The 12,885-nt window shown below is 44.4% G+C and overlaps 1 protein-coding gene across 2 annotated transcripts in view; it reads right to left on the bottom strand.

Moving 5' to 3' along the window:
* CYB5R4 (cytochrome b5 reductase 4) overlaps positions 1-12,885 on the bottom strand; it is a 544,645-nt gene that overhangs the window by 60,248 nt on the left and 471,512 nt on the right. For both annotated transcript variants that reach the window (XM_073675649.1, XM_073675652.1), the window contains one exon: positions 6,753-6,839. In XM_073675649.1, the coding sequence (XP_073531750.1) occupies positions 6,753-6,839 (87 nt within the window). The remainder of the gene's footprint in view (positions 1-6,752; positions 6,840-12,885) is intronic.

Here is a 12,885-nt window from a genome sequence, read left to right as displayed (position 1 = left end):
CAAAGACCACCGGGCCTGGCGCGGGTTGAGTCTTTGGGCATTCTGGAGATATGCCAGGTTTTTGTGATCCGTATAGATGATCACCGGGTATAGAGCCCTTTCAAGCAGGTAACGCCACTCCTCCAGCGCCAATTTAACGGCTAACAGTTCTCTGTCTCCTATAGAGTAGTTGCGCTCAGAGGAGGAGAAGAGTTTGGAGAAGAAGCCGCAGGTTACCATTCTCCCGGAAGAAGACTTTTGGATGAGCACCGCTCCGGCTCCGGAGGAGGAAGCATCAACCTCCAGGTAGAACTGTTTGTTGCTATCTGGACGGTGCAGCACTGGGGCAGAGGAGAAGGCTTGCTTTAAGGAAAGGAAGGCCTCCTCAGCTACGGGCGACCATTCCTTGGGATTTGCTCCCTTACGGGTGTAGAGACGATAGTAGTTGGTGAAGCCCAGGAATCGCTGAATCGCCTTCAACCCCTCCGGACGGGGCCACTTTAGGACTGCAGAGAGCTTCTCAGGATCCATTCGTAGGCCTGTCTGGGAGATAACATAGCCCAGGAATGGAAGAGAGGTCTGCTCGAAGAGGCACTTCTCGTATTTTGCATAGAGGTGGTTCTGCCTGAGCCTAAGCAGGACCTGACGAACATCCCTCCGGTGTGTGGGAAGATCCGGAGAGAAGACCAAGATATCGTCCAGGTATACCACCAGGCAGGAGTAAAGAAGATCACGGAAGATGTCATTGACCAGTTCTTGGAAGACAGCGGGAGCATTGCAGAGACCGAAGGGCATCACACGGTACTCATAGTGACCGTCCCGGGTATTGAATGCCGTCTTCCACTCATCTCCTTGACGGATTCGGACCAGGTTATACGCTCCACGAAGATCCAATTTGGAAATGATCCTGGCGCCCTTAAGGCGATCAAATAACTCGGAGATGAGCAGCAGAAGATATTTGCTTTTTACCATGATCTGATTGAGTCCTCTATAATCAATACAGGGGCGTAGCGAACTATCCTTCTTCTTGACAAAGAAGAATCCAGCTCCAGCCGGGGAGGTAGATTTCCGGATGAATCCCCTAGCCAGATTCTCCTCAATGGCTCGGGTTTCGGCCGCCGACAACGGGTAAATACGCCCACGGGGTGGAGTGGCGCCAGGTACCAGGTCGATCGGGCAATCATATGGCCTATGAGGTGGCAGTGTCTCTGCTTCCTTTTTACCGAAGACATCCGCGTAGGACCAGTAAGGAGCAGGTAGACCTGGTAAATTAGCTGGGGTAGGTGGTGGACAAGTCGGGCGAACCGGAATCAGGCAGGTCCTATGGCAGTCCTGCCCCCACCGGAGTACTTCACCGGATTGCCTGTTCAGCACGGGTTCATGTGTCTGGAACCAGGGTAGACCTAGCAATAGGGAGTGAGAGAGTCCGGACAGCACATGGAAGGAGATTTTCTCCGAGTGAAGCATTCCCACCTGCAGGGTTAGGGGCTCAGTGACGAGCAGGATGGTCACCGGAAGGAGTCCTCCATCCACGGAGGTGACGGACAATGGTTCAGCCAGAGGTTTGGTGGGAATACGGTATCTCTCTACCAGGGACTGGGAAATGAGGTTTCCAGCAGCTCCAGAATCCAGATGAGTAATTTCAAGGAGACGGTTCTCTCCCCAGGAGATAGAGATTGACAAAGTCAGGGATGGAGAGGGCATACTTTTGCCTAGGACGACCTCTCCGAGCGGTCCTAGACACTGAAGTTTCCTGGCCTCTCCAGGCAGGAACGGATCAGGTGCTCTTTACTGCCACAAAAGAAACAGCTCCCCTCGGCTCGACGTGACTCTTGGTGAGATTTGACCATCTTGGTCTGGTCGATCTGCATGGGTTCGGGAGAGTGCGCCCGGGGAGTGACTAGTTGAGAGGCAGGTCTCTGGAAAGTAGGAGTGAGGCGGGGGAACTTTCTCTCATGAGTGGTCTCTTTGGTGCGTTCTTGGAACCGGATGTCAATCCGGGTAGCGAGTGACACCAGGTCATCCATAATGGTAGGAATGTCCCGACCGGCTATCTCATCCTTAATCCGACCGGAAAGACCCTCCCAGAAGACGGACACCAGAGCCTCGTTTATCCCAGGCAAGCTCAGAAGTGACGGTACGGAACCGTATGGCATATTGGCCCACCGTGAGACTCCCTTGGCGGAGACATAGCAGAGAGGTTCGTCCTGGCTCTTCGAAGACTCGCCGGAAAGCCGCGAGGAAAGACGATAGGTCGGACACCAGGGGGTCCCCTCTCTCCCACAGGGGATTTAGCCATGCCAATGCTTCCCCAGTGAGATGGGACATGATGAATGCCACCTTAGCCCGGTCGGAGGTGAACTGATGTGCCAAGAGTTCAAAGTGCAGGGTGCAATGGTTTATGAAACCCCGAGCTAGAGCGGGGTCGCCTCCAAAACGAAGAGGTGCAGAAAGCCGGGGGCCTGGGTTGGATGCCGTGGTATTGGTGGGCAGCAGCACTGCCAGAACGGATGTTGCTCGACTAGGGGCGGACACAGGTGGTACGGACAGCGTGTCCAGGCTAGTGTTGACAGACCGCAGGTAGGTCAGGATAGTTTCCTGTTGGGATCTCTGACGAGAAACCTCCTGGTACAGGTCAGCAAGCGAAGGAGCCTGGGGGCCACCAGGTTTCATGGCCCGAGCAAACTGTTACGGATCCGGGTTGTGGAACCTCTGTGCCGCGGTGCAAGGAGGGACCCAGAGGGGCGTGACTAAGTATCAACTCAGACCGACCCTGGTCGTACGGCGGCTAACGACTCCGTGACCAGGGAGGGACCGAGCAGAGGGACCAGGTGCTACTCTGGGGACAACCTTGTAAGAGAGCAGGTGGCTCCCACGGGTCAGCAGACTGGGACTGACCGGTATAGCGGATGGACACAACAGGCAGGCAGAAGTCTCTGGATAGTTGACAGGTGGTCACGGCACGTGACTGCAGAGCAGGCTGAAGTCTCTAGGTAACAGACAGGTGGTCACGGCAAGTGACAGCAGGAGCCTCCAGGTAGGATACGGCAAGTGACGGCCAAGCAGGCTGGAGTCTCTAGGTTAGCAGGCGGGTGGTCACGGCAAGTGACAGCAGGAGCCTCCAGGTAGGCTTTCAGGTAACAGGCAGGTAACAGGCGAGTGCTCCCAGGTGAGCGGGCTAGCAGGCACGGCAGGTAGCAGGCAGGTAACTGGCAGGTGCTTCCTGGTAAGCAGGCGGACTTGCCCATAGACAGACTGGCGGGTAGAACGGAAGGTAGACTGTCGGGCTGGAGAATAGTCAGGCTGGCGGACTGGAACAGTAGTCAGGCTGGCAACTGGACCTGAGGGCTGAAGCAGAGGTAAGTATGCTGTGCATCAACTTTTGCTCGGGCACCTCCATTTTGGAGGAGGTGCCTTATATATGGGAGGACCCTCGGCTATTGGCCGGGGACTCCTTAGGACGGCGCGCATGGCCCCTTTAAGAGAGAGGGAGCGCGCACTCTAAGCACAGTGCCCGAGAAGCTGCGCGCGCCGGCAACTGCAGGAAGAGGAGCGCAGGAGGACGCCGTGCGGGGAGCGGGGAGGTGAGAGGGACGGCGTCTCTGCCTGGCAGGGGGCAGAGACGCCAATGCTACAGTATATTTACTACAATGTACTTGCGGTCTTCAATATGTAGGCCGCACAATACAGACGATGCATGCTCGGCTCAGTAAGCATCGTCACAACATACGTATTGGTTATCAATTGCATAGTATTTCAAAACATTTTAGTGCTTTCTATCACAAGGATTCAAGTTTTTTGAGACTCACCATAATAGATCAAGTAGTTGATACTGCCCAGACCGAAACAGTAGCCTCATCAATAAAGAAAGCTTTTGGATTTTTAAGCTTGGCACACTAACTCCTGAGGGACTAAATCTTACCATAGATAATGTGGTCAATTAGGGTATTTTTATGATTTTTATTTTATATATTTTCCAATCCTTATAATTTTACATGTTTGATATTGGTATTATTATATTATATTGATTGCCTGTTTGTGCATAGATATTATGGTTTTATTTCACATGTTTTTTACTTCATCAATTTTATACTTTGATTGGTTTTCTGATGGCTTTCTGCCAATACACAAGGGGTGCTCTGACCTCATTCAGCTCCTTTCTTTCATTGGTTGATGGTTTCTCTATAATATGTCATTTCCCTTTCCCATTGTTATACCGCCTGAGAAAGGTAGCAATCCGCTACCGAAACGCGTTGTGGTTTAATAAAAGGGTTGTCTTTTACTGCCCTTGACCCTGTGGATTCTGTGCCCTAGCGCTCTAACTAGACCTCTTTTTTATTCCTGCAATAACTACTGTTCGGGCATACTGCAAAGCTCAGAAATAAAGGAGCGCCATCTTGGAGTGCAGATTTTGCTGGAATAGTTTCAAGATGCCATGTCCGAGTTGTCAGAACATCAGAATGCCCCCAAAAATTATCCCATCTAATTAACTACACAATGAATTCATTTAGGTTGTAGTGAGCATGTTGATGACACAGTTGCTTCACAGAATTTTATATAATTGGACCATGAAAAGAACAAAATGACATTTTTACCACTAAAATTTTTTTTAGCCCCAGATTTTTTTTATTTTCCACATGGGTAATTTGAAAATGGACCCACAATTTGTTATACAATTTCTCCTGAATGTTGCAATACCCTATATGTGGTTTAAACACATGGTAGGGCCCAACAAAGGCGCTCACCAGTCGTAGCTGTTAGAGGAAGATGCCAGCTATGTAATATCTTTGAAATCATATGACTGATTAAAAAAAACAAAACTGAATATTCTGGGGAGCAGTTGGAATGAAACAAGAGCAAAAAATTGCCACTTTTGATCTGATGACCAGTTCTGTAATTGACTTGCTGAATATACACTACCGTTCAAAGGTTTGGGGTCACCCAAACAGTTTTGTGTTTTCCATGAAAACTCATACTTTTATTTATCAAATGAGTTGCAAAATGAATAGAAAATATAGTCCAGACATTGACAAGGTTAGAAATAATGATTTTTATTTGAAAGAATAATTTTCTTCTTCAAACTTTGCTTTCGTCAAAGAATGCTCCCTTTGCAGCAATTACAGCATTGCAGACCTTTGGCATTCTAGCTGTTAATTTGCTGAGGTAATCTTGAGAAATTTCACCCCATGCTTCCTGAAGCCCGTCCCACAAGTTGGATTGGCTTGATGCCATTTTTTGCGTACCATACGGTCAAGCTGCTCTCACAACAGCTCAATGGGGTTGAGATCTGGTGACTGCGCGGGCCACTTCATTACAGATAGAATACCAGCTGCCTTCTTCTTCCTTAAATAGTTCATGCTTAATTTGGAGGTGTGCTTTGAGTCATTGTCCTGTTGTAAGATGAAATTGGCTCCAATCATGCGCTGTCCACAGGGTACGGCATGGTGTTGCAAAATGGAGTAATAGCCTTCCTTATTCAAAATCCCATTTACCTTTTACAAATCTCCCACTTTACCAGCACCAAAGCAACCCCAGACCATAACATTACCTCCACCATGCTTGACAGATGGCGTCAGGCACTCTTCCAGCATCTTTTCAGTTGTTCTGCGTCTCACAAATGTTCTTCCGTGTGATCCAAACACCTCAAACTTTGATTCATCTGTCCAATCTTCCTCTATCCAATGTGTGTGTTCTTTTGCCCATATTATTCTTTTCCTTTTATAAGCTAGACTCAGATATGGCTTTTTCTTTGCCACTTTGCCATGAAGGCCAGCATCCCAGTCTCGCCTCTTCACTGTAGACTTTGACACTGGCGTTTTGCGAGTACTATTTAATGAAGCAACCAGTTGAGGAGCTGTGAGATGTCGATTTCTCAAACTAGAGACTCTAATGTACTTGTCTTTTTGCTCAGTTGTGCAGCGGGGAATCCCACTTCTCTTTCTACTCTGGTTAGAGCCTGTTCGTGCTCTCCTCTGAAGGGAGTAGTACACACCGTTGTAGGAAATCTTCAGTTTCTTGGCAATTTTTTGCATGGAATAGCCTTCATTTCTAAGAACAAGAATAGACTGTCGAGTTTCACATGAAAGCTCTCTTTTTCTGGCCATTTTGAGAGTTTCATAGAACAAACAAATGTAATGCTCCCGATTCTCAACTAGCTCAAAGGAAGGTCAATTTTATAGCTTCTCAGATTAACCAAACCATTTTCAGCTGGGCTAACATACTTGTGCAAGGGTTTTCTAAACATCCATTAGCCTTCTTACACAGTTAGCAAACACAATGTACCATTAAAACACTGGAGTGGTGGTTGCAGAAAATGGGCCTCTATACACCTATGCAATAAAAACAAGATGTTTGCAGCTAGAATAGTCATTTACTACATTAACAATGTATAGAGTGTATTTCTGATTCATTTAATGTTAGCTTCATTGAAAAAAATGTGCTTTTCTTTCAAAAATAATGAAATTTCTAAATGACCCCAAACTTTTGAACGGTAGTGTATTTTACATAATTTTTCTTGTGCGCTTCCATGCTTTATAGCCTGCATGCATTGCTCTGAAGCTGGAGAGTTAGTTGAGTCATTCTGAGAATTACAATTATCTGACTCACCCATTTATGCATATTATAACACCATTCATAACTTCCAATAATTGTTTAAAGTTAAACGGAGCACTTAAAACTGTGTGTCTGCATTGTCATGACATGCTCTGTAGAATTTCTTGACAGCTACAAGGTTCACCATAAAATAAAAAAACTTGACATAAAAAAACGTTTACCTGCCATCAGATAAACCCAATGTTTCCAGTTGCTCTCTCCATAAGATGTCAGCTTCTGTTTTGTTGAAGAAAATAAGTTTCACTTTTCTGAAAGCATAAAAAAAGATTTTTAGTTTTCAATTCTTAACCTTACAAGTGAGTAAGCCTCTTTTCATACTGGCAATGTCATGGATTCCATTCTTATAAGTACAGAGGAATGCATATTTTATTCTAAAAGAGAGGCATTAATAAAAGTGCATAACTGTTGGAGTGGTGAAAAAGTACATAAACACACAGTGATATAGGGATAATTAATAAAAAGTTCTGAAAAATGTAAAAAAAAAATTAGGTACGAATGACAATAAAAAAGGAATTATTTATAAATCCAAACATAATAATAATAATAATAATAAATAATGATGTTAAATGATATAGAAAAACAAAAATAAAATCTGATAAAAAAAAATAAATATATGATGAACCTCCACCATATTTAACTACAGGTACTGTGTTTTTGTCATCGTAGGCCTCATTCCATTTTCGGTAAACAATAGAATAGAATGATATGCTTCACCAAAAGCTCTATCTTGGTCTCATCTGTCCACAAGACACTCTCCCCGAAGAATTTTGACTCACGCACATTTTGATAAACTGCAGTCTAGCTTTTTTATGTCTCTGGGTCAGCAGTGGGGTCCTCCTCGGCATCCTGTCAGTGTTTCATTTCATCCAAATGTCGACGGACAGTTTACGCTGAAAATCATGCACCCTGAGCCTGCAGGACAGCTTGAATTTCTTTGGAACTTGATTGGAGCTGCTTATCCACCATTGGGACTATCCTGCGTTGCAGCCTTTCATTAATTTTTCTCTGCCGTCCACGTCTAGGGAGATTAGCTAAAGTGACGTGGGTTGCAAACTCCTTATGTTGCACACCATGGACAAAGGAAATTCAAGATGTCTAGAGATGGACTTGTAACCTTGTGATTGTTGATATTTTTCATCAATTTTGGTTCTTAAGTCCTCAGACAGTTCTCTTCTCCTCTTTCTGTTCTCCGTGCTTAGTATGGCACAGACACACATTGCAAAGATTGAGTCAAGTTCATCCCTTTTTATCTGGCTTCAGGTGTGATTTTCATAGTGTCCCCACCTGTCACTTGCCACAAGAGAATTTGAATGAGCATCACGTGCTTGAAACAAAGTTGTTTTCTCACATTTTTGGAAAGGTGCCAACAATTTTGTCAGGACCATTTTTTGGGGTTCAGTGTGAAATTATGTCCAATCTGCCTTTTTTTCTGTTGTTCCAATACGCACAACAAAGGAAACAAACATGTGTATAACAAAACATGTGTAATTTCAGTAATATTCTGGGAGAAATACTTCATTTTCTGGAACAATTTTAAGAGTGCCAACATTTCCATCTATCGCTGTATATTGGTTATTAAAAATGCCACTACAAACAGATCATATAAGACTTTGTGAAGAAGTTTAAAAATAATAAAACGAAAAATGGGTCTCTAACACTGATGCAGGAAAACACCATTGCCACTCAACTCTAATGTCAGGGTCCCTGAGGGAAAACTCCAATCAGAAAGAAGGGGGAATGGGTTTGCTATTGATATGAAAAACAAGTGTATTATGTGGAAAATATAAAACAAATATGGTGAATAAATCTAAAAACATGTGAAAAATTAATGAAAATCCCAATAAAACACTTATTGAAAAAAACGGAGTGTGAATGTAAGAAAACAAGCTTGTGATGTAATTGATATAGGTCAAATATAGTGAATATGTCTAAAAGTAGTGATGAATGAATACAAAAAAGGTGACATAAATTAATTCTTAAAAAGTGTATGCAAAACAGGTGTTGATTGTGAAAAAATATATGTATATGAAAAGTAGTATATACAGGGTGGTCCAAAAGTAGGTGGACAGAAAGTGTAATAAAGTTATGAAGGGGGAGATTTATCAAACAAAATCCAGTAATTTTAGATAACATTATGTGGAGTGATGAAGCTTCTTCCAAATTATCCGGCCATATTAACAGACATAACTGTATTTACTGGTATAATGAGAACATGCATTTAACATTAGAGCAACAACTAAATGAGCCTGGTGTCAATGTTTGTGGTGGTATTTCAAGTTTTGGAGTTTTAGGACCAATATTTTTTGATGGAACAGTCACAGGAGATAAGTATCTCGAAATTCTAATGAATCAAGTTGTTCCCCAGTTACAGCAACAGCCTAATTCAAATTACCTTTATTTCCAACAAGATGGGGCCCCTCCACATTATTCAAGAGTAGTGCGCGAGTATCTTGATGAAACATTTCCTAATAAATGGATTGGCTGAAGAGGCCCACTTGGTTGGCCGGCACATTCACCAGACTTGACCCCAATGGATTTTTTCTTTTGGGGAGTACTCAAGGACAAAGTTTATAGTCGAAAACCAAAAAGTGCCAGTGATTTGAAAAATTACATAAGAGATGTATTTCAAGAAATTAATACCCAAAGAGACTTGTGCAAAAAAGTTTGTTGAAGCGTAAGAGGCGACTTCAAAGCTGTGCAAATTGTAATGGAAAACAGTTTGAGCACCTGCGTTGATAAAATTTAAGGGCTTTTGTATTATTGTAATAAAATTTAATTGTCAATGTTATGCTTGTGTTAGTAAATATAATTTTATATATAAATCAAAATAAATGTTATTATTTTCAGTCCACCTACTTTTGGACCACCCTGTATATAATAAATATATATATCCAGTGATTAAAGGCATAGATCCAAAAAAATAGATTATTAAGATGAATAATGAACTTCAAGGAATGGGGAGTCAGAACGGAAACCTATAAAAAACTCACAGGGAACAAAGTGCATACACGTAGATCCAAGAAGGGATCGTGAAAGTAGATATTAAAGTTAATAATAAACTTCAATGAATGACTTCATGAATAATGGGAATCATAAGGGAAAATCAATAAAGATCACACGATGAATAAAGTGCATATAGAAAATCATGATGAAAAGATATAAAACCTAACTTTAAATAGGTACCGTTAAAAAGAGCTTTAGCTCAAATGACACAAAGAAATCTATACATATAAATTACTCAGTGATACCAGTGCCTGTAAAAAAAGGTTACGATCTCATTAGTGATGGGCGAGCACTAAAATGCTCGATGCTCGGGTCGAGCAAATTGGAATGCTCGGGTGCTCGACTCGAGCAACGAGCCCAATGTAAATCTATGGGAAACTCGAGCATTTTTCTGGCGGCTCCCCCTGGCGGTCTGCAGAGGGCCTAAAAATTGCACAAATCAATGGGAACAGTGCTCAAATGACATGGCAACAGCATGGGGAAGACCCCTGGAAGCATTTGTGACTCCCAGGTCACTGCTGTCAACAATGTTGTCAGAGGTATTATGCCACTTTTACGGACTCACAATAAAACATACAAAAATGAAACCAAAATGGATATTCCTGGGAAATATGTTAAGGAACATCTTTCCAGGGTAATGACTTGTATATAAGGCAAAATATACAAAAACAAAAATGCTCCTCCACACCTTGGGCTATGTTCACAAGTAGCATTTTTGATGCGCTTTTGCACTTTTGCATTGCTTTCAACCAAGACAAATGCATTCACTGGTAAATGTCATTTTAACATTTTACAACCTAATCTGGCCATGGGGTGTGTGACGCATCATCAGACACATCCTGTTTCATTTATGATGGAGGGACTCTGAAAGTCACAAAGCCTATTTTTATAGGGCCATCAGGCAGCCCTTACTATTCTTAAAGGGCCAGCAGTCGGCTCTCGCTACTGTTAGGGAGCCATCAGCCGGCTATGCTTTGTTGTTCCCATTATTAATGAGTGGGTCTCATATACTGTTATTGCGAATGCAGTGACTGCAAGGGCTGCCAAAAATTTGGGGGCACTCCAATAACCCTTGGAAGAGACGTAGAGGTTGGAGAGCCTCCTAAAAACAATGTTGCCAATATTATTAAGTGGGTCTCCCATAGTGTTTGCCTATGCAGTGAATGCAAAAGCTGCCAAAAATTTGGAGGCACTCCAATGCCCCTTGGAAGAGACGTAGAGGTCGGAGAGCCTTCTAAAAACAATTTTCCCATTATTAGGAAGTGGGTCTCCCATAGTGTTTGCCTTTGCAGTGAATGCAAAAGCTGCCAAAAATTTGGAGGCATTCCAATGCCCCTTGGAAGAGAAGTAGAGGTCGGAGAGCCTCCTAAAAACAATGTTCCCATTATAAGGAAGTGGGTCTCCCATAGTGTTTGCCTATACAGTGAATGCAATAGCTGCCAAAAATTTGGAGGAACTCCAATGCCCCTTGCAAGACACGTAGAGGAGGTGATACAGTAAATATTGTGGTGAATGATATGGTGATGGAGGATGAGGAGAAGGAGGAGGACAAGAGCAAATAGACAAAATCAGGAAGCGTATACCCATGTCTGGGTGTGAAGATAGAGATGCATGTGAATAGAATTAGACCTCCCAAAAAAAGACACTGTTTTTGAGTTTAGGTTACGCTGCTATCATTCTATGGTTTTGAAAAGTCTGGCCCAATTCAGCCCTTGTTCATTTTTATAACAGTCAGCCTGTAAGCATTTTCAGTTTACAGGTGGATGCGCCTATCGGTTATAATTCCACCGGCGGCACTAAAAACCCGCTCTGACAAAAACGCTAGCGGCAGGGCAGGCCAGGACCTCCAAGGCGTAGAGAGAAAGTTCATTCCACGTGTCCAGCTTGGATACCCAGTAATTATAAGGCATAGAGGAATCCCGGAGGACGTTGGTACGGTCGGCAAGGTACTTCCTCACCATCTTCCTAAACTTTGCACTCCTTGTGAGAGTACCCAGCGCCTTAGGGCCTGTAAGATGGGAGGGTCTGAGAAAACTGTCCCAGAACTTTGACAGTGTTCCCCTGCCTCTGCTGGATTGGAGTTGTGTCTCTCTTGCCTGTACTCCTTGGTTGTCCAACGAACTGTGACCTCTGCCGCCAGCGTTTTCAGATGGGAACTTTTTAATAACTCCGCAACAAGGGCCTTCTGGTACTGCCCCATTTTAGTAGACCTGTCCACCTCAGGAATAAGAGATAGAAAGTTCTCCTTGTAGCGTGGGTCTAGAAGTGTCACCAACCAGTAATGACTGTCACCCAAAATTTGGAGACTGTGAGGGTCACGGGAAAGGCAGCGCAACAAACTTAGCCATGCGTGCCAGACTGCTAACAGGCAAGACTTTCATGTCCTCACCAAGAGGACGACTGACCATGCTCTCCTCCTCCTCGCTGTCCTCAGGCCATCCACGCTGAACAGACGGTATGACAGTTGTGCAGGTAGTACCGCCTATAGCGCATGAAACTAGCTCCTCCTCCTCCTCTTCCTCATTGTCACCCAATCCACGCTGGGATGAGAGGAGGCTGGGCTGTGTGTAATCACCCTGTAATGCAATGTATAGTTCCAACGCGTGGGGACATCACACACCAGTCGGTGAGCCGGAAGCTGCAAACGCTGCTGAAACACGGCAAGGGCGGCGGAAGCTGTAGTTGACTTTCTAAAATGGGCACACAGGCGGCGTACTTTGACAAGCAGATCCGGCAGCTCTGGGTAGGTTTTGAGAAACTGCTGAACCACCAGGTTAAGCACATGGCCAGGCATGGTACGTGTGTGAGCTCGCAACGCCTCAGAGCCGCCACCAGGTTCCGGCCATTGTCACACACGACCATGCCTGATTGTAGGTTCAAAGGTGTCAGCCACAGATCTGCCTGCTCTTTCAGAGCTGTCCGCAACTCTTCAGTTTTGTGTGGTTTGTCACCTAAGCATATTAGCTTCAGCACAGCCGAGGCAGTGCTTCCGTGCTTCCAGCTCGCGACTGATGTGGTAATTTCGGAGGGTAGTGGTGGCTAAGTGACTGGAAGCATTATCTGCTATCCAACCAATAACTTTTTCACACTGCTCTGTGTTCAATAGTGGTGTTCTGTCGTTCCCTATTAATTGGGACAGGAAGGTCGAGCGAGATGATGTGGGTGTTTGTTGTGGCATAATTTCAGCTTGCCCACGGCCTCGTCCTCTGCATGCACCATCATCACCATCACGTCCACTTCCCCCTCCCTTGCCACGTGCCTTGCCCATTTTAAATGGAGGAAAATATTTTC

The sequence above is a fragment of the Phyllobates terribilis genome, unplaced genomic scaffold (genome assembly GCF_046119375.1).
Source record: "Phyllobates terribilis strain yellow unplaced genomic scaffold, ASM4611937v1 Scaffold_3__8_contigs__length_932513732, whole genome shotgun sequence".
NCBI classification, from domain to species: domain Eukaryota; kingdom Metazoa; phylum Chordata; class Amphibia; order Anura; family Dendrobatidae; genus Phyllobates; species Phyllobates terribilis.
This window is presented reverse-complemented; position numbering and strand designations above follow the sequence as displayed.